The following is a 20,787-nucleotide window of genomic DNA, read 5'->3' on the forward strand; positions in this document are numbered from 1 at the left end:
AAGAAAGATCCAGTGACTGGATTTCGACTACCAAGATTTCATTTCCTACACAGATTTTAGTAAAGTCCTCATTTAGTGTGACATTATCTTTCTACTTTATAAAGGTAAATTCATTTCAGAAGCATCTGCATTTTGATAGCAGGGCAGTTATCAATGGAAGTAGGGAAAAGAATAAAGCAGTTTTAAGAGTGTGGGTTTTTTTTGTTTTTTTTTTTTGTCTTTTTTTTTCTTTTTAATGAGAGAAGGGAATGCGTTTCTTCAAAGGCCCTGGACAGTTTTCAAAATACTGTGTTATTTCATTTTTAATACTTCACTGTCACTTAAACGATGCACCCTGCAGGCAAAGAGATTTTTTCCACATAAACCTTCTTAGAGGAGTGACGGATTTAGTTTACTTTACTAAAAACTACAAAACGTTTTACAAGATAAACCCTACTACCAGCCATTCCCCATTGCTCTGAGGAACAAGGACTTAAAACATCCCAGGTAACAAATCTGCATAACTTGCTAACAAAAATTCCATAGCAAAAAGTACAGTTACTGATCCCAAGCCAAACTTGGCAGAAGTACAGTTATCCCCCTTATCTGTGCTATGGTTCAACCAATATTCAGCAGTTCAGAGATCATAGAGGGTTGACTGCTCTGCAAAAATGCCTCCAGCAAACTGGGAGTGAAACAGTTTCTTCTACTTCCCCCCATCTTCCTCTTATACTTAGAAAAAAAAATGCTTCTGACCTGCATTGTAGTATTAATTGAGTGATTACTCTCTGCCTGGATCTGTGGTTTCTCTTCATAATTTGGCCACTGACTCTGAGCTGGACCCATTCGATCCTGGGATTTTGAAGCTGGGAATGTGAAATATTCTCTGGTATAGGTCTGTGTTGGGATGGGATAAGCTTCAGGTCGTGGAGGAAGAGTCTGTTCCTGAAAAAGATAGAATGAATGTAAGATAGAAGCTTCTAATCACACGGATTTCTTAAAAATGTTTTTCTAACCACCTGTTTCTTAAACGTTTTGTTTTGCCCTGTGAGAATATTATTTGTCTGGAATAGAGGTTTTCAAATATAAACTGTGGTTAGGACTAATACCTTTACGGTCTGAAAACAAGCATGCAATATTGCAATTCATGAAATTGCAGCTTCATGAACAAAAAGTAATAAAATCACACAAAGTTGTCTTAATCTTTCATTATGGCATAGTAAGTAAAAACATTGCTCAGTCACTAGCAGCAGCATAATGTACAAATACTTAAGATACTACTTTGACCCAAGCACACTGATCCATTGATAGCTAAGCAAAATTTACTAGCCAGCATTTTCTTGCCACTTCTGACCTCTGTACAAAGATTTCCAGTCGAGACTGAGGTTATTTTGGTGGTAGTTCCAGATGCATAAGCATTCTTTCCCCCAGGGCTTGGAGGCTGATCTGTTGGAAAGTTAAAGGAAGCATTTACATGCCTGTTAATATTAATTTACATAACTTAATATAATAATAGTATTCACAACATAAGTATGATTTTTGCTTTGAATAATTCTAACAAGAGGCTTGCTCCAAACGTTACAACCACATCATTATTTCAGACTTAAACTTAATCCTGCCTTTTTTTTAATCAAATAAGCCTTCCCTTCCCCCTCAGAACTGAACAGCCCCTAAAGTCAGTGAAAGAGACGTTGACCTCTATGAGAATAATAATCTGACTTACTTGCTACGTTGGGGCTGGAGCGATGATCGGCTCTGTTCTTCATTAATCTGTCATCTCCTGGCAGCTTCTTTGGTTCACTGTACTCCGTCCATGGCAGCTGGGGGCTCTCGGGTGACCCATTTTGCGTGGAGTTGTTATACAGCTCAAAACCTTCACTCTTTGGTCGAGGTTTACCTGAGCCACGGCGGTCAGAAACTGTAACAGTCGATATATATTTTCCCCCTTCACTTATATTAGCTGCTGTCTAGTGTGTTCTTTTTTGAACAGGAGTTACCTTGCATTTAGCACAAAAACTCAGTTTCTGGCATAGCAACTGATAATTTATACCTGTTACTTCTTCAGATACACACTTCCACTTTCTTATCAACTGTACAGGATTCATCTAATTCAAAAAAGAATCTTTGCTTCAAAATAGTCTTTGAAAAGATACAACGTTTGGAAAAGCCAAATGTGCCTTACTAAAAAGTCTCTTGGAGACTCACAGAGGCATATGGCATCTGGAATGGTGTTGTAAATCGTGATAATAGGGATTTATTCTTTTAACCCATTCTTTTCTATATCCTACATAGAGAAAAAGGCTTCCTTTACACAGTTATTCTGTGTAAGACTTATATGTTGGCTCTATTAAGTTCAACAATAAAATACATCCAAGAACTTCTAAGATCTGAAATAGAAAAATTACGAGACAAAGGTTCTGCTATTTTTAGTTTAAAAGCTAAATGAAAACCTATCACAAAACATGTTCCAGGGGGTTCTGGTTTTGTTTTTCTCTCTTAGTAATTACATTATACTCTCTGCCTGCAAGTCCCATGAAGAGAGAAGCCTTTATGAAAGAGATGGAAAAGCTATTGAAATTCTAATAGTGTTTGTATTCATTATATTTCATAATTAAAAATTATTTCAAAACCACTACTGTACTTTAAACCTTTTTTTTTTTTTTAATGAACAAATGCAAAACATTTATTGCACATCAGACAAATACAATTTTAAATACTACTTAAAAGTCAGTTTGTCTTTTCACAAGAAAAGAAATGCTTCTTTTCTATGCAATTAAATTTATTTTTTTGATTTAATGTTTTGGTAAAATTTGGCAAATTACTATGAATTATTGCATTTCCTGTATTCTAATTCTTACAAAGATGTTATTGCCATCAATATTAGCTTTCATTTTTATTTTTTACCTCTTTGCATCATTGGAGATGGCTGATTTAGCAAGGTTGCCAGGCCATGGTATATTGCTCCTTGTTTTGCTACTTCCAGTGTTACTACAGAACCTGTCCTTGTCATAAGTTCTGCTGCCCTGCAACAGATAACAAGGTAAATTAAATAAAATCAAGTCCAATACTTCCTAGTTCTCCTTATAATTTTGTATGACGTGATTTCTCATATATTTTTCTAATAACTCATTGTATGACAAAATACCCTGTCTCTGACTAATAACTAAAATCATTATGAAATAAATATTTTAAAAACACCAGAAGATTAATTTACTGAACAGACATCACATGCACGCAAGGGTCTCTGCAAGTGTAAATTGGAAGCCAAAATATTTAAGAATTAGAGTAAGGAATGTTTGCTAAAAACTGGAGCCCTAATAAGCAATACCATATCTTCCACAGAGAAAGTAAAAGCCCAGCATGCAAACATGTGAGTTTAAGACTTTCTGCAGTAGATTGCTCTGAAGGTAATGCCTCCTACTTATTTACATGGAAATTAAGACAAAGATCACAACATCACTGCTACACAGAGCACTATTAGACAGACATCTCCAACTATAAAACCCTCTTTTCCAACACTGTCACCACCATTAACTATGAATTTTTGCCAGTGATGAAGAGCTGAATGTTGTGTTTGTAAAAATCTGCAGAGGTGACCCACTGTTTCACAGCTGCTATGAGGCCTCACTGCACTCACATCCACTATTCAATCTCCAGAAACATTCACCACGCACCACTGAATGTCAGTGGAAGGAATTTAATGATACCGCATTGCTTCAGATGCTATTTGGTCAGACTTCCCTTCAGCTGCCATCTGTTCCACAGCAACAGCGTGTAACAGAATACTGGTGGCAAGGCTCCATCTCTACTGCCATACCACCAACATCCACCTCTGATACAAGGGGCCAAGATAATAATATAGAAGCATTACTTTTGGAGCAGCCCTCATATCACTCTAGTTTGTGGTTTTTTTTCCCCCATATAAAGACACCAAGAGAGAGCATTTCATACCTTTCCTGGGACAGCCCCACCAAGCTTCGACCATCCACACTGAGCAGCTGATCCCCTGCTGCCAGGCGGCCATCCTAGTTACATAGTCAGAATAAAAAAGTAAAAATTCATTCGCCAATGTAATTGCTAATGATTATTCATACAAATTAGTAAACAAAGGATTCAAAAGTATTTCCAAATGACCTTTCCATCCTTGAACCTCTTATATTTAAAAATATTACTAACCACATCTGCAGCACCTCCTTTAACAACAGACTTGACATATATTCCAAGCTTGTCTTGACCGGCACCCTATAAAGAAAGAAACATCAATTTATCTCATGTATATTTAATCTCTTATGCATTCATCCAGTTTTATTTAATATTTTACATGCCCAGATAAAAATAAAATAAAATGAGAATTCAGAGGTTTATTTCCACAGCCTGGAAAAAAACCAAAAACATGGAAGAAAGTTAAGCTCACTTAAAATCAAAAGCAAGTTTAATATTAGACTTCTTGAACCTGAAAACACTGCAATAAGTAAAGAGTATTTGGTCTCAATACAAGAACATCAACAGTTTACAGGCATCATCTAAATCTGATCAACTGAATCTTTTATCTTAGGAGTTTGTTTTAATCCTCCTCTGATGAGACATACTTGCACTTTTCAATGCATATATATATTTTAAATATACCTGTGTACCTGTTGCAAAAGACTGTCCCCTATCACCCCCCTTGCTAATGCCCAAACCACACAAGGTACAGATTGCCTATTCTGCTTTGAGCATACATGACAAAAAGGAACAGAAACACTTTGCATTTATTAGGACCATAGGGACCTAGGAAAAAGAAGCAAACAGCACTTTTGCTTTTATGATAAACAAGTAAACATTGTAACTAGTAAGAATTTTAGAACTATCAAGTCAACATTTAAGTCCACTGCAGAACCATGCAATTTTGTTCATAAAACAGCTGCCTAGAAGTATGCCACTGAATTCTAAAAGCACTGTTAACACTAAACATATCGCTAGACAACCAATGGATCTGAGGCATGAGAACATGAACATCAAGCCATGCTGTTGCATCATCCACATGCTCAAATTTACGAGACACCACAGAGAAGTCAACATTAGTATCACAAACCCTCAAACTGTCACTTACAATGTACCACAATCACTTAATTACATACTAGAGCAAAACATGCCAATTAATCTGCACATCACCCAGAACACTCTAGAACTACCATGAACTTTTCAATTGAACAACTGGTACTGTAACGTTGTTTTCTGGAGTAACACCCCAAACTGCTTTCATACTGAATATGCAACCCCACTCTCCTACTTTTCCAACTCCTTTTCTTCTTTTGCGAGCAAGAGGATTCACCACTTTCATCATTACCACCATGCGGAATAAGAAGTGCAAATTCTTCAGAAACAAATGTTAAAGTTGTCTGAGAGGTGAAGGATCTAATTTTTTATTAAACCTTGAGTTAATTCCAAATATTTACTCAACAGCCACAGAACAGGAATTACTTTGAGCCCCATGATTCAAGATTAGCATTCAACATATCCTCATTTCTCATAACAATTGCTTGAAAGGAAAAAACAAGCAAACAAACAAACCTGTAGTAAACAACTACAGAAAAAACACTTTCTGAGTCTGGGAGCAATATGAAGGTAATAAAAAAAGATATATATGTATTATTATTATTTTAACTAAAGGACACTATGGAAACATTAAAATAACAGCAGGATATACATGTATTTTTAACTTAATACCCAAAGAATCAGTTGTACAAGTCAGAAGACAGATAAAACCCAATGAAAACCAAAAGTCATCTTCCCCAAGCCAACTGTGAAGCAGATGAGGAAGGATGATCCAGATGATGGAACACATAGGCTTCCGAGAAGCATGCAACAAAATCTCTTACAAGAATTCCTAGATTTAAATTGTCATGAGATAAGAAAGAAGTTGTCCCACTATATTAGCAACTAGTTCAACAAAGGATAGGAAGCTTTTGCTTTTTACAAGGAATGATCTTGTTAGAGAAGCCCTAAATGAATGTGCTGTTCACCAGGGCAACCAATAGTGTAACTGAATTTGTCATACAGAAACCAGGTAAGTAAAACCAAGGGTTGGAGAAGAGTGATTAAGAACTGGAGCAGCAATAGGGAAAAACGTGCTTTTACTGGTCGAAATGTGAAGTAATGCTCTGATTGCGGCAGAAGCAGCCCAGAAGAGTTACCACTTCTCTTCATTGGGAATTGCAGATTAAGATGACTGACTCTCTCTTAGGCCACCAACCACTATCATACCTAAAGGTGAGCTCCTTTAGATCCAAACAGGTTAAGGAGTCACTAGCAAGATTCACCCAAGTACTCCTTTACTCCCATACACTGTGTGTAATTTCAGAGATAAAGCAACATGTCATTGGAGGTCAGACTAACCAACACTAATCATAAGCCCTGGGACCTTGGAGTGGTGCTGCTTTATTCAGCTCTAACTTCAAAAGCTGTTAACAAGAATCTCACCTCATTAGGTTTAATGAGTCAGACAAAAAACTGCATAATGCAGCCAAAGATTAAGTGAGAAAAGCAAGCATTTGCTACTTGAAACAGCATACATGTTAATCCAAACAGTTTGGGATTGTGACGTCACTAATCATTAATTATATCAGACATACTATATCTGCACATGCCACTTTTCTTATCCTTGATTACAACTGCACAACTTAAACGAAGTAGAAACTTGTTTAAACCATGATATCTGCACTGGTTTGCAGTTTTATATATATATATATATATATATATAAATATATATAAATATATATATATATATATATATATATATATATATATATATATATATATATAACGATAACACAAACACCCATATTGTAGTTTTTATATTGGCTTTAACTGTTGCTCAAGATCAATCTCCTTAATTACTGTTTTGACAGTATTCTTCATTTACCAGTTTAAACGCCTGGGAGCCAACGGAGCTATTAGAAAAGAACAAATAAACCAGAAAATACCATGGCCACTTCAAAACTAGAGGGCTTACATTTGGAAGACCATATTATCCCTTACAAAAAGGCAACAACAGAAGCAGAGGCTCAGAGGAGAAGAAGGGTGTTAAGAAACATGAAGCAACTTCCTCAAGAGAACCAAGCAATAGACAAGGACCCCTGCTCTTAAGGAACAAACATGAAAGGAAGTGAAGGTCTATGGAATTATGAATGGCACAGATGGGATATCATCACTCTTATCAGACAAAATATAAAGCTTTCTTATTCATGCTGTCAACCTTTTTCCACAGAACTTCATAATTCAGTTAGGAAACCACAAAGATAAAGACTGATGTAGACACCAAGGATTCAGGGTAAGGTCTTCCAGAAAAGTGATACAGATGTAAGACATACTGAAGAAATACTGAAATTGCAGACAGCTATAAAACAGAAGGAACTGTTTTACATGTTTTGTTATGCATTTTGGCTCAATTCCCGTTAGCTACAGCTGGAGCATACAAGATCAGATGGAGTTCTGCTCTAACTGTTCTTGCACTCTAAACTTCACACTGGCTCTTCATGACAATCCAGAGAAGCTGACATTTTGCTCAATATTCGTTCTATTTGAAGGTAGTTTTATGGAGCCTACACAGTTTGTCAGTCTTTTCCTTGTTCTTGTAAGAGAAGTTATGCACAGATTCTTGTTTATATACCATTTAGCATGTATCTAACACAGTGCTCATTATCTTCCCTTACACCTGCAAAGACTTCCCACTGAGCATCATTAAATTTAACCTACCTTCCTGTGTCTTTTACCCAATGCTTTGAAGTATCTTAAGTAAATGTGTTTCATTTCTATTTTAAACAGACTTATTTATGCTCATTTCAGGAGACTCTGTTAGAAGGAAATGTACAGTTATTAAAGACACAAAAATGATGTTAATACATAGTTAGACATGAATCCTTAATGCCAAAACAAGTGAAATTCTCACCTGCGCCATATGAATTTCTCTCCTATAACTTACTGACAGTACAACAGAACAAGTTTTTTTAATACACTGCTTATGAATCTGTCTTTCTTTTAAAGGAATGTGGAGGTCAGCGCAATTAAAATTATTCTCCCACAAACAAAACCAAAACGGATACCAATAACAGTGACACAATACACGTCCTTTCCAGTTCACTTTATTTTCTCCTATCCTGAATATCAAATGCATGTGTACCTACAGAACTCAAGTTTGAACAGTAGAACATAATGTTAGAGAAACAGTCCTTGCAGAAAGTAAAAGTTGAGGAAAAAAATGGGAAATTCTCCCCTTTAAATATTAATTTATGGCATTTCTCAACATGTACAACTGAAAAAAAAACATTACTGTTTCTAAATTACCAACTATGCTGTTTAGCCAATTTTCAGCTGAAAGAACCACTTACAAAGTGTTAATAAAAGAGTGCCTTAGCTGAAAGTGAGCACAATCATTATACCAGAAGCAGCTGACAAAGGCTTCAGTTCACCAAGTTTACAGTATTCCTTAGCTGAACTGCAGAACCACAATACTCTATTCTGAAAGACCCCCTTAGATTACCACTCAATGCTACTGCTGCAATACATAGCCATAGCAGAGAACCAAACAGAAAGTGTTTTAAATGGAAGGTGTTATTCTATGAGAATGAGAGGAACAGTAAATTGTGGACAGAAGAAAGGAAATAACACAATATTTATAAATTCGGATACCTCAAGCAAATTAGACCTAAGCTTCAAAACCACTCTGTGCTTTCACAATACAGTTAAATAAACAAAAAACTGCACAAACCACTGAGGAAAAAAACGTCAGTAGTGTAATACTATTTACATGTTTCAGTAGTTTTAAGCATCTTGTGTTAAATTCATCAAAATGATGTTAGCTGTGCACTGATACAGTGTCAGAAATAAAATAATCAATATACCTTCACTGATGCATTTATATAACAGGATAAAAATGTCCCCATTTTATTCATTCCAGGAAGCTTAATTAGCTCTGGACCAAGAACCTCAGAAGACTCCTGAAGATAATTTTCTCCATGCTTGGGCTTACACATCATTAAGCCAAGTGTGCACAGACAACTCAAGTGAGAAACAAAAACAAATAGGTCCAGCAAACAGAAGCTATATACTTGCAATAGACTTATCACCTGTATATAGGTGCTTCTTGCATTTGTTTTTTGTTTTTTGGGTTTTTTTTGTTTGTTTGTTTTTAAATCATCTCACATTATCTTAAGAAGCCATTTAATGCTTTAAAGCAGCATGAGTCGAAGGATGTTAACATATTGCACTTGCAAGTTTGGCAAGCACTTAAATTTACGAAGAGTATTGCTGTGGGAATTCTATGACAATAATGAACATCCTCTTGCATTTAGAAAGCATTTTAATAGATCTTCTAATCTTGCTTGGGAGGTAAAGGCAAACACAGGATACATCTGCACATAGAAGTCTGCTTCTATGAGGTCTTAATCCTACATACAAATGAAGAAAAGAATGCATGGGAAAATATTTAAGTGATCAAAACGCAGGAAGTAAATAAATAATGCATGCTCCCCCAAGAAATAGAGAAAGAATATAAGGAGCACATATTGAGAAAATAAGAAAGAACCCAAGGTATGAAATGCTATCAATAAATTCTGCAATTAAAAGTCACCAGAAGTTCTATTAGACACTTAATAAAGACGGACAAGCTTCTAGAAGAGACTAATTTGCTGTATCTGCCTGGTTTCAAAAAGTTCTTATTGCAGAATAAAAGCGCATTTAGAAACATTCCACAGTATGGAGTTAGAAATTACAACCTAAAGATAGAGTTGAATATCAGCACGGAAATAAAACAAAGTCTTATGTTTAGCACCCAAGTGGACAACAGATTGTTGGGAGCTTCACATCAGAACTGATCATAGGTTGCATAGTTTATGCAATCTAGCTCCTCATTTGAAATTATATGAGAACATCCAATTATGGAAGTAGTACTAATGAGGCTTAGTTTAGTGTAAGCACGGTTAATGCTCACTGAAAGCTCAACCCATGTTCAGATGTGTCAAATGCACATAAGAAAAAGTTGATTCTAACAAGAAAGACTTTTCTTTCTAGTGACTTTCAGCTGACTTGACAAAGGACATTCTTAAATCACTGGGTAGATCCTACGTACAAATTGACATCTGAAATAGGCACTTAAGTACTATAATTCCTGAACACTACAAAATACATAAATACTGTAATTCAACACCAAAACACTAAGTTAGATCAGAAAAGCATGTAATGAGCCAGTACCTACAGATTATTTGGCTTACCAGTACAAAAGAAAAATTAGATCTGCTCTGGTTGTATGACGTGTACAACTAACCAGCTGCAATTTGAGCTATCTCAGCAAATAATAAACTCAGAAATTCCAGCATTGGGGTCCTGTGAATCCAGAGAAATTATCTGCTCTGTGGGACCAGGAGACAACACTCAGTACAAAAATCTTACTTGATAAACGTCTATTTTTTTGTTTCAGTACATAGGGATGTAATATGCATGCTGTTACATATATGTTTATGTGGTCGACCTTTTTCTTCTCTATTAATGCAGAAGAAGAGCAATCCCTAAACAATTCCTGTAATGTTTAAACACATTAAACTACAACAAGTAGGAATTTAATAAGCTAAAACCTCAAAAGTTAAGCTGACTTTACTGGGACAGACTTACATCTAGCAAAATTAGTATGTGCTACATGGAAAATTGTTTTGCAAGGAAGAAGCTAACAAAGGTTTTCTACCATTAAGTCAATGTAATCATGAAGACCCTTAAATAATTTACCAGAGAATATTAATCCTTGATCACTCAAATTCAACAAAGCATAAATAGATTATCTATAGCATTTGTTATATGATATATAACATTATTTTGTAAGATCTTCCTTGTTCTCATAGGATTGGGTTCAGAACACTACATCTGCTTCAGAACTCACAAGAACTGTAGAAACAATTAAAAAAAAAATACAACACTTCTATGGATTAATCAGACTGAATGTTAATGAAAGAACAAGAAACTACAGTGATCTGAGTAAGGACAACTACTCTGACTTACCCAACCAGTACAAAATTAAGGATGGGCAGCAACAGTGGATAAATGAATGAAGCAACGGAATTAAAGATGTTTAAGGAGAATATATTTTACTGCTAGTATTGATATATTACACAAGTCTTTTATAAGACCTCCTTGTAGGTATCAATCATAAGAAGATGTGGCCCACGCAGATTAGCCATACAACTGGGACATGCCAAACAGCACAACTAGCATATGAAATAGGAGCTGAAAGAACAGTAAGATCAGATAGGGCCTTCCTAATGGCAATGCCATACCCACTCCTCAAACTGGTTATTTAGTCACCATGGAAGCATTAAAAACAGACAAAATTTTCCGCCCCCTCCTCCTCCTCATGTTGCATTTGCCAGGATAAGCAGCTGCACCTGGATAGTAGAAACAACAGACGGTTCCTTCTAGTGAGTGTCAGCACATAGCTAGGTACAAAGCCAAGCACCCGTACCACACAGGGACCTAGGGCCCATAGTCACTAAGCCGTACCACCAGTACCCAGAGGTACCAGAGTGGGAATGAAGGCCTCCATGCTGACAGTTAAGCTGCTGCCATCCTCACAGTGCTTCACAAGGAAGCTTTGGTGGAATACCACAACGAGCTACATGTTCTACTATGTTAGGAACATTCATGCTGTAGATTTGTAGGTAACTCAATATATTTTAATACCTGCAATTACAATTAAAACTTGAAAACTATGACAGAAATACTCATCCATCTGTTAGAAGGACAGGAGAACTGTAATATTAGAAAACTAAGGAAAAATGATGCATTTGTAAAGCACACCTACAGATATGCCTAACCAAACCGGTAATTCTTCAAACAGTTGACAGTAAGGTCTTGTCATTACTTGTTCTAAACTACCACTTGCCCAAACCTGTTTAGCTTCACGTGCCTTGTTTATCGTACTCCTATATTATGAACAGTTTCCCATAAAAACTGGCAGCCACATTTGATTAAAGACAAAAATACATTTCAATAACAGGTGCTCTTTAAATTTTTTTCCCCAATGTTACGTGTATTAGAATATAATTTTCTCTACAAGAATTGCAATGAAGTCTTCCTAATGACCTTTCAATACAGATTTGTCTTAAATACATGGTTGCAAGCTTGACATAGCATGTAATGTGAATAGGAATCCTGAAGTGGAAGAATCTTTACTCTCCAATTATAGTTTGATTAATTCCATTAAAAACAAAACAAAACAAACAAACAAAAAAAACAAAACCAAAGTTTGACCATTTTTAAAGGAAGGCTCAAAGCAAGTGGCTTCAAATATCAAGACCACACAGAATCACTCCAGATTTCTTTCTGCTTTTGGAAACACTTCCCCCCCACCCCCCTTTTTAAAAAAATACCTCCTGAGACCTGGTTGAATTTAGCATAAATATGCAAATATTAAAAGATTTTCTTTCATCAAATCACAGAAGGGTTTGGGTTGGAAAGGTCTTTTAAGATCATCTAGCTCTACCCCCCTCTCATGTTTCTCAAAGCCCCATCCATCCTGGCCTTGAATGCTTCCAGAGAAGGGGCATCCACAGCCTCTCAGGGCAGCCTGTTCCACTGTCTCAACACCCTCACAGTAAAGAATTTATTCCTAACATCTAGTCTAAACCTACCCTCATCCAGTTTAAAACCATTTTCCCTTGTCCTGTTGCTACTTGCCCTTATAAAAAGCCCCTAACAACTTTCCTGTAGGCCCCCTTCAGGTACTGAAGACCACTATACGGTCTCCCCAGGGCCTTTCTTTTTCCAGGCTGAAGAGCACCCCAGCTCTCTCATCCTGTCCCCACAGCAGAGGTGCTCCAGCCCTCTGATCATTGCATTTAATTATTTAATAATGTAGATAATATGCATCTGTAGAGAAAACCATAAAGATCTGCCCCATGACTATAATCTAGCTATCAGACCTGCTATCAGCCCCAAAATCTTTTATCTGCCTACGCCCAGAGCAGATTGTTCTGATTTTTATCAGGGCTAATTTTCTGATTCCAGACTCTGAGGATGTTTACAAAAACTTACGAAGATCTTCTATGTAAACTTGCATTTAAGTTTATGCAACAGCACGAAGGCTCAGTCTAACCTCCCTGGTAAGTAATTAGTCCAAAAGCAATGAAATAATCCAAGCTTAGAAGCATTATGAAGAATATCAGTTCACTAAACTATGCAGCAGATTAACAAATGTGCTCTCTATGAGGCAAAAAGCAGAAGTTTCTGAACATATCCCCACCCTCTGCACTCATGTTCCCTAAAGCTGTATGCATTTTGTAATTTGCATCTGGATGAGAACAAGTATCTGCAGCATGCCTACCATTCACTGAACTACTCGCTGTCAGTCCAGAGGATCAAGCTCTGTAGCTACTGGCTGCCTGCAGCATTAGCAAGCTTCTTGGGACATAAAGACTGGAAAAAAACACAAAACTATTTAGAGACTTCGGATATCTGTCATCATTAGGCAAAACACACCATAGAATGCTGTATAAAAACGAGGTGAAACAGCTTGTTCTATGCAAAGCTGGTCTGCTAGTTGTGGCCACAGCTGCTATGAGTACTCTGGCTTAAAAGCAACCTTAGCACTGACCCATGCTCCACATATGTAAATGTCTCTTTTCTCCTCTTAAATCCTCCTCTGTGGTGGGGGGAAAATACCAAACATTTTCAGTATTTGACAAAATACATTCACAAGCAGAGAAAATATCTCAAATTAAACAAAACATTTTAACAATGTTTGTTGTTAAAAATGAAAGAACCATTAAAATGAAGTTTTAGTCAGGTACAAAGCAAGTAAGTGAATATATATTTATCTTCCTAAAGCTCACTTCTTCTAAGAGACAAAAGGACCAAAAACCACAGATGCTGTGTAACAAACTTCCTGAGATGACAGTAATAGAATATATATGATTGTAGTTTTACACAAACGTAGACTTTTTTTCCCCTTTAAATCAAACTACAGCACTCAGAATCCCTAATAAGGCAAACAGATAAAGGCATGAAGGCACAAACAGCTGTATATATTTCTATCTAGCACGGAAGATAATGCATTTCTAACACATGATTTCTCTGGAAATCAAGGGCTTCCAAATGGTATCTTGATGAAAACGAAAGCAACGAAGCAAAAGTAATTGGCCTACAGTCATGTTCTGAGACTGAAATGAAGTATGCAGTTTATCCTAACCATTCTTTTCCCTTAGCTCTACATGAAACAGGGCCAGTAAGCAGTAGGTAAACAGAAAACAATTCATACACTACATTCCTAGCAGCCTATGAAAGTTTTATAAAATAGACCATCTTAACCTTTTTTTTTTTTTCTTTAATAAGTGCTACAACTTAAAATTCATGTGGTATTCTACAAACTCATGATGGCATTTTTACTTTGCTTGAGCTTTATTGCCCAAAATAAGGGTTAACTTTTTACAACGTGCTTGCTCTAAATACACCGAACAGTGACACACTAAGGGCTATTTAGAGTTTTCTGCCAACTGAGAAGTTGTCTTGAACATTCTGTGACACTCGTCCCTGTTGAGGTAACTCTGAACAAATGCCTCAGCTTAATTAGGCCTGTGGATAAAATAAGGGCAGCACATAAAGAGTGATCCATTTTTGGGGAAGGAAAAAAATAAAGGTATATACATGTGCGCACGCACACAAGCACATAGATACATATGCACATGTGCACTTTTTCCAAGCGATAGCTCTTAGCTCTACAGCTAAGGAGAATTTACAACAAGAAAAATACAGCACAGTCTTTCACGTAAATTTGTACTGCATTTTCAGGTGGATAAAACTTAATTCAGTATCAGTAGATACACTGTCAAGTATTCTTAATGTTCAAAATTTCTACCACAAATTAGAACATTGTTTGCATGGGAAAAACTCAGCATACAATTTATCCTCTTAAGAGTCTTTTTTACTGACAGAAGTATGAAATTTAAGAGTAAATACTGAAATAACATGTATTGATAATATATTTTTGAAGTTATTAGAAAGCCAGAACTACATGAAGTCTGCTAGAGCAATTCTGAGTAAAGATTACATACACTTTAAGTTTCACGTTCTGCTACCAAGCGTCCACACATAGTGGGGATCAGCACAAGGAGAAATTGGCACACCCACTTAAATTAAAAGCAGAAGAAGAAATCAGAACAACAGGAGAAAAAAACAAAAACACCAACGCACACAAATGCCTTGTTCTGAAGACATGAAGTGCAAATAGCTAGGTGATCCCTTTGCAATATTAATATAAATATACACAAGTAAAGAAAAGTAGTAAAGCTGAGCTGTGGCCTCAGCTAGTGAGAAGAAAAGTCACGTAGTGCTGGAACAAGCTTTAGTTTTTACACAGCATATGAAAACATTAGCAACGATTTACGAGACTCTTAGAATATATCAAAATTGAACCAAAAATCCCTCTTGAAACAATGAACCAAGAAGAAAGACACAGCTTACTATACCTAGCTGCTTAATTGTTCATTATAAAGACTAAATTGGCAGTTAATATACTATCTTACTCCCCTGGGACCAAGAAATCTGTGGTGGGAATGGCAATTAAATAATACATTTTTACATTAAGATCCTCTTAAAAAGTCTGTTAAGGCAACAGCAATCATTCAGATCGCTGGTGTGAATTGGTATCTAACATTAAAAGGAAAAGAATCTAAAACTTCCTACTCAAGCATTCCAACTAATTTACACTGGAAGAAGATGATTTTCCTGAAGTACTTAGAGTGTGCAGACATGAGATAGCTGTTACAAGGAAGTACTGAAGTGTCTGAAATTCTGTCTTAAGATCTGGAACACAAGTAAAGAGCTAAGAAACAGTGGAAAAAAAAGTCAGCTGTCTGTACTTGCAAACTCAGAGCTAAGAGAATCAGATGTGTGTATTATGTTATCAGTACTGTATGTAAGATTTTAAACTTCTGTTACTCCTACAAGTATCACCTCCTACATATATGTCAAACAAACTATCAGGACAATTTCATGTGGACACTGATGCTCCTGGTAGTTTGAAACCCTGCTTAACATTAACACTTCAGATCATTAAATCTAAAATGATGAGCAGCTCTTTAGAAAATAAGCCAACTTATAGCAACTTTATTAACTCTGAAGAACAAATAAGATTGTCAAATTCCAACTATTTACAGTTAAGAGGCCACACAAATGCTTAGAAAAAAAAAAAAGTAAACTCCTTCCACAGTCCATTAATGAACAGTTCCATTCAGTGTCCAAAACGCTTCCATTAAAAAGAAGCTTTCTCTTATCGTATTTCAGTAAGCGCTATTAAAGTATCTTATCTGACTACTTTTAAAAAATACCTAGAAAATGCACTCTGATCTGTATCCCTAAGGACATACAGATGCATATATACCTTAAGGTGCATGCACATTTTTTAAGGTAACTTTTTCTACTATATTACTGAATCATGAAAGAGTAAGAGGCAGTAATATGCTGTATATTTTTAAAAACTATTAATAAATAACCAGCATGAAAAGATTCATCACTGAAATCTGCTGTATCACTTGCTGGAATCCTCTCTCTTGTATAGTAGCAGTTTGAACAGAATCTACATGCCTCTAACTCTCTGAATGCCTTTGCACGTTCTGGTTGTTTCTGAAGGGTCTACAAAGTATCCAAATCTTACATATATAGTTTGGGATGTCAATTTCAGTTTTTCCAGGTAAGACTTTTAAATGGAAAACAGACTTTTAGAGGAATCTGGATTAAAGCCAACTAATATGACAAGTAAACATATCACAAGTCATGCTATTCATGCTCTTCTACAGTAAAACAGTAGTTATCACACCTGAAACTTTAAATATTAATAGTCACTTCCACACATTCAAGAAATGTATATCAAAAACAAGCTAAAGAGTAGTTAAGCCTTTTTCTCCTAGGTTTTGGAAAATTAGGTATTAACATCTGACTGTATTTAATGGCATGCTATGTTACATTGTTGCTACACGAGCAAATAACTACTGGCAGGTTTAAACAAGCAAGAGAGCAGGAAGGAGTACAAGGACAGCATTTAAAACTTAAAGAGAAAGACAGTCCCAACAGAAACCTGAACAGACTTACCACGGATTCTGTTCTTCCAACAACAGAAAACCACATTTTGATCTCGGGGACTACAGATCCTTGAAAGAAAAGAAAAACAATTCTCCACTTCTCTTTCAGCCCTCTACGGCAAACACCGCTCTAGTCTGCTGGATTTTCCAAGATACCCATCAAGATAACTCCGCGCTGGATGCTATGACACAGTACAGCATTTATCAACACCAGCTATAACCAATACAATATTCAGACTCTTACGTAATCAGTTATGCCGTCCTGACTTTCATTTACTTTAGAAGCTTTATTAAACTTTGAAAACTGCTAGAAAAATCAAAAACGCAGCCCTTTTGTAGAAAAGACAAAAAAAAAAAGATCTCCAAATTAAACAGGAAGTAATGTGCTGGCCCACAGATGGCTAAGAAGTCACATGCAAAAGCCTCCAAAAAGCGATATATTTTTAAAGTAAACTGCATGCACACTCTGCTTCCAAATCATCTGGATTTCATAAAAGGTTAACCGCAGTGTGGTCGGGAGTCAGGCAGCTTTTAACATCAAAACATCTTTCAGGGTTAGAGCAACTGAATTCTGCACAGAACCTCAAAAAGCAATACTCTTCCCCATGCCCGACCCCTCCTACCAACTACATTTCCATATACTGATTACGAAAGCTACTGTTAATAATCCTACAGGAGTATTGCTATAAGAAAACATGCAACACCTACCAAAGGGCAGAAAGAGAAGTTTACATTTCAGGTCACTTAACATGTGAGGTTAAACAAGTTAACACGCACGCACCAAAAAAATGGTGTATAAAGCACTCAGTTTAAGAAACATTGTGAGGTATTTTTCCAACTTAAACAAAAAGGCAACCGCACACAACGCTGTTTACAGTGCTCTGGCACTTAACAGTTGTTTCATAACTAGACTTGTTTTATCTGGTATGTATGCATACAGCTTATACGCTTGCTGTGTGGTTGCTCAAAGGGGCTGTCCTGCCTCAGAAAACACCCTTGCAGCACAGTGAACAAGCTGATGCACAGCAATCATGCTCTTTCTGGCATTCCTGGCAGGCCTGTGAAACATCTCATTAAATAAAATACAGATAGCCATGAAGAAGAAATAAAGCACCTCACCATTCTACTTGACACCAGGCAGAAAAAGGAACAAAAACGGGGTTCCAAACACTCTGCATTCCTTGACTCCCCTTCCTTGTTCTTGTTTTCACATTAACATTGATGCGTTTGCAATCTGCTAGTATCACAAACTGAAACCTTCTATCCTAAGAATACACATTTCAGTGCACCTTGTGTTCCTTCTGCACTTAAATGTAAATGACCTTTTCAGATTGCTGCTGATAGGGAGTGACAATCACTTGGTATTTAAAAACGTTTAGTGTAAGAGAGGTATGTAAAGTATAATATGCAACTTCCTCTTTTAAAATCTCTGAATCGGTACAGACTTGGTACCCTCTGCAAACCAATAAAAAAAACAAAGAAATATGAAATCATGAATGACACATAAAGCTTTCTCACTACATGCTACTGACAGCAACTATTTTGTCGCATCCCAGGAGAAAAACAACTGTTTTCTTAAGCATGTTTCAGAGTTGCACTACGCTCTTTGGGGCAGCGCCACCTACTGACCAACCACTGCATCCTCATTTATCCGAGCAGTTCTGAAGCACTCGGGAAACCAGGAAAACTTTCTATACTTTCTACATCCTGCTTCTTTCTGTATCAGAAACTATGTATCACAATTTAAACGGGGGGAAAAAAAAAACCAACACGAAACTCCACTGCATATTTTATAACATTTAACAGCAATGCAGATCCCGGACAGAAGTCTGGTAAGAGATTTAAGTTGATATATCTTGAGATCCAGTATCTTCTTCTCATATTAACACACTCCACAAATATAGGAGCAGACTATTGACTTGCATTTGTCAGGTCCTGAGTAGCTTTCTCAATAACTGCTAACAGTTTGCAGGATATCCCAAAAGCATGTAGCAGTCCTCTACAGATGTCAGGAGTAAGTCTTCAAAAGCTGATACCACACAAGATTACAGTTTCAACAACAGACTATGAAATGAGCAAAGCTGCTCAAATAAAGTGCTGCATAGAAGTGAATAACTATATGAAATAACATAAAAGCAGTAAGCGATTATGTACTCAACCCATACAACTCCATTACAATGAAGAGCAGATCATTCTGAAAAGTTTCTTGTGCTACACTGTACAGAGATGTGAAGAAAAACTTGTTCTATCTGTTGTACAGCACATAATTACAACAGGGGCTTTTGGATATCACAGTTAAATAATTCATAAATTCAAAACTTCATGATTATGCTTCCTGTGTAACCCAGTTAATAAAGAACAGTCAGCCAACTGCTGGAGTCCTCCACCTGGTGGCTAGAGTTGCATGTACATTCCATATATTACCAACGGGAGCAGCAGACACTACTATGATCTCTATTACGAAGGAGCAAAACTCATGACAGACATGCAGCTGTATAGTGTGCAAAAGATAAACAGAAAGTACACGAACCTTCACTCATATAAATATTCTTATCAATTTATCTAATACAAAAACTACCGCACACAATTTATTTACTTGTTTTCTTCCTTTGATACTTCTGCTATTTTCAGCAGAAGTGCTTGATAAGTTTACTTAATCATTCATATCTCTGCCAATTTTTGGCTCTGAAAAACGCTGACATACTAGAATATACATACTAGAGCTTTAAATGTCATAGTAAATGCATCCACATCATCCACATAATGTTTCCTATTGTTATGTCTGTGTCGTTCACAAAAACATTCCCCAGCCAGAATAAAATTATGATCAATACAATGTGCGTAAAAAACTCGAGAAAAGCAGATTTTTCCATTAATACTTCCGCTGTAGGTTGATTAAAAAGTATTCTTTCCATTACACTTAAGCAAACCAACTTCCATACCTTGGCAGCAACAATGCTGAGACCCATTCCATTTTGTTTTTTTAGTGTTACAGTTATAATCTCAGGTTCTTTCCTCAAAGGCTGAGCCTGACAAACAAGAAAAGATGAAACAAGTGAGTTCATATACCCTGCCAGACTAAGTAGATTATTTTGCAAAACAGCTCATCTACCATCAAAATTGAAGTTGTGAGAGCAACAGAAGATCTCTAAATCTCACCTGAGATAAATAATCCTGGAATTTCACTTTCAAGGTAAAGTCTCTTAATGTTCGATTAATACAAATTCACATAATAAAGTATTCAAGCATCAAACCCTTATCAAATATTAGACTTCTTATCAAATATTATGATTATCAAATATTAGACCCGTATTATGATACCACCACAGTTAAAAAAAAATCTACTCATTGTATCTCCTTCTCTAATTCAGTGAAGAGTTTGTTACTGATTCACCTTTTTATATGTTCATGTATAAAAAATTCAACACCAACAAAGCCATAGTAACTTATAATGAAAACTGAAGTTCAGACGCAGCAGAGGAGGACGGTCAGTTTTTAAAACTGCATCTAGAAGATCATTTTACAAAGATACTAAGTGGCTAATTCATTTCAGAGGTAGAGAGTTGAGCTGAAAGAAAAGTTTCAGAAATTTTCATTTCTGAAAGCTCAAAGCCAAATAAAACACAGTATTGCACAAAGTCATCTAACAAATGTGTTCTGCACAGAGGAAATGAAGCTTGGATGTCCTTTTTTTTTTTCCTTATCCTCC

The 20,787-nt window shown here is 36.3% G+C and overlaps 1 protein-coding gene across 41 annotated transcripts in view; it reads right to left on the minus strand.

Moving 5' to 3' along the window:
- The window catches only part of AFDN (afadin, adherens junction formation factor), a 107,429-nt gene that overhangs the window by 16,720 nt on the left and 69,922 nt on the right, over window positions 1-20,787 (minus strand). For 24 of the 41 annotated variants that reach the window (XM_085543430.1, XM_085543417.1, XM_015857962.3 and 21 more), the window contains 7 exons: window positions 20,021-20,107; window positions 4,156-4,221; window positions 3,931-4,004; window positions 2,884-3,002; window positions 1,703-1,897; window positions 1,334-1,425; window positions 736-924 (listed from right to left, as the gene is read on the minus strand). In XM_085543430.1, the coding sequence (XP_085399556.1) occupies window positions 736-924; window positions 1,334-1,425; window positions 1,703-1,897; window positions 2,884-3,002; window positions 3,931-4,004; window positions 4,156-4,221; window positions 20,021-20,107 (822 nt within the window). The remainder of the gene's footprint in view (window positions 1-735; window positions 925-1,333; window positions 1,426-1,702; window positions 1,898-2,883; window positions 3,003-3,930; window positions 4,005-4,155; window positions 4,222-20,020; window positions 20,108-20,787) is intronic. The other 17 variants (XM_085543420.1, XM_085543416.1, XM_085543429.1 and 14 more) reach the window with 1 other exon arrangement.

The sequence above is a fragment of the Coturnix japonica genome, chromosome 3 (assembly GCF_054131305.1).
Source record: "Coturnix japonica strain WE chromosome 3, WE-NBRP24, whole genome shotgun sequence".
Taxonomy (NCBI): domain Eukaryota; kingdom Metazoa; phylum Chordata; class Aves; order Galliformes; family Phasianidae; genus Coturnix; species Coturnix japonica.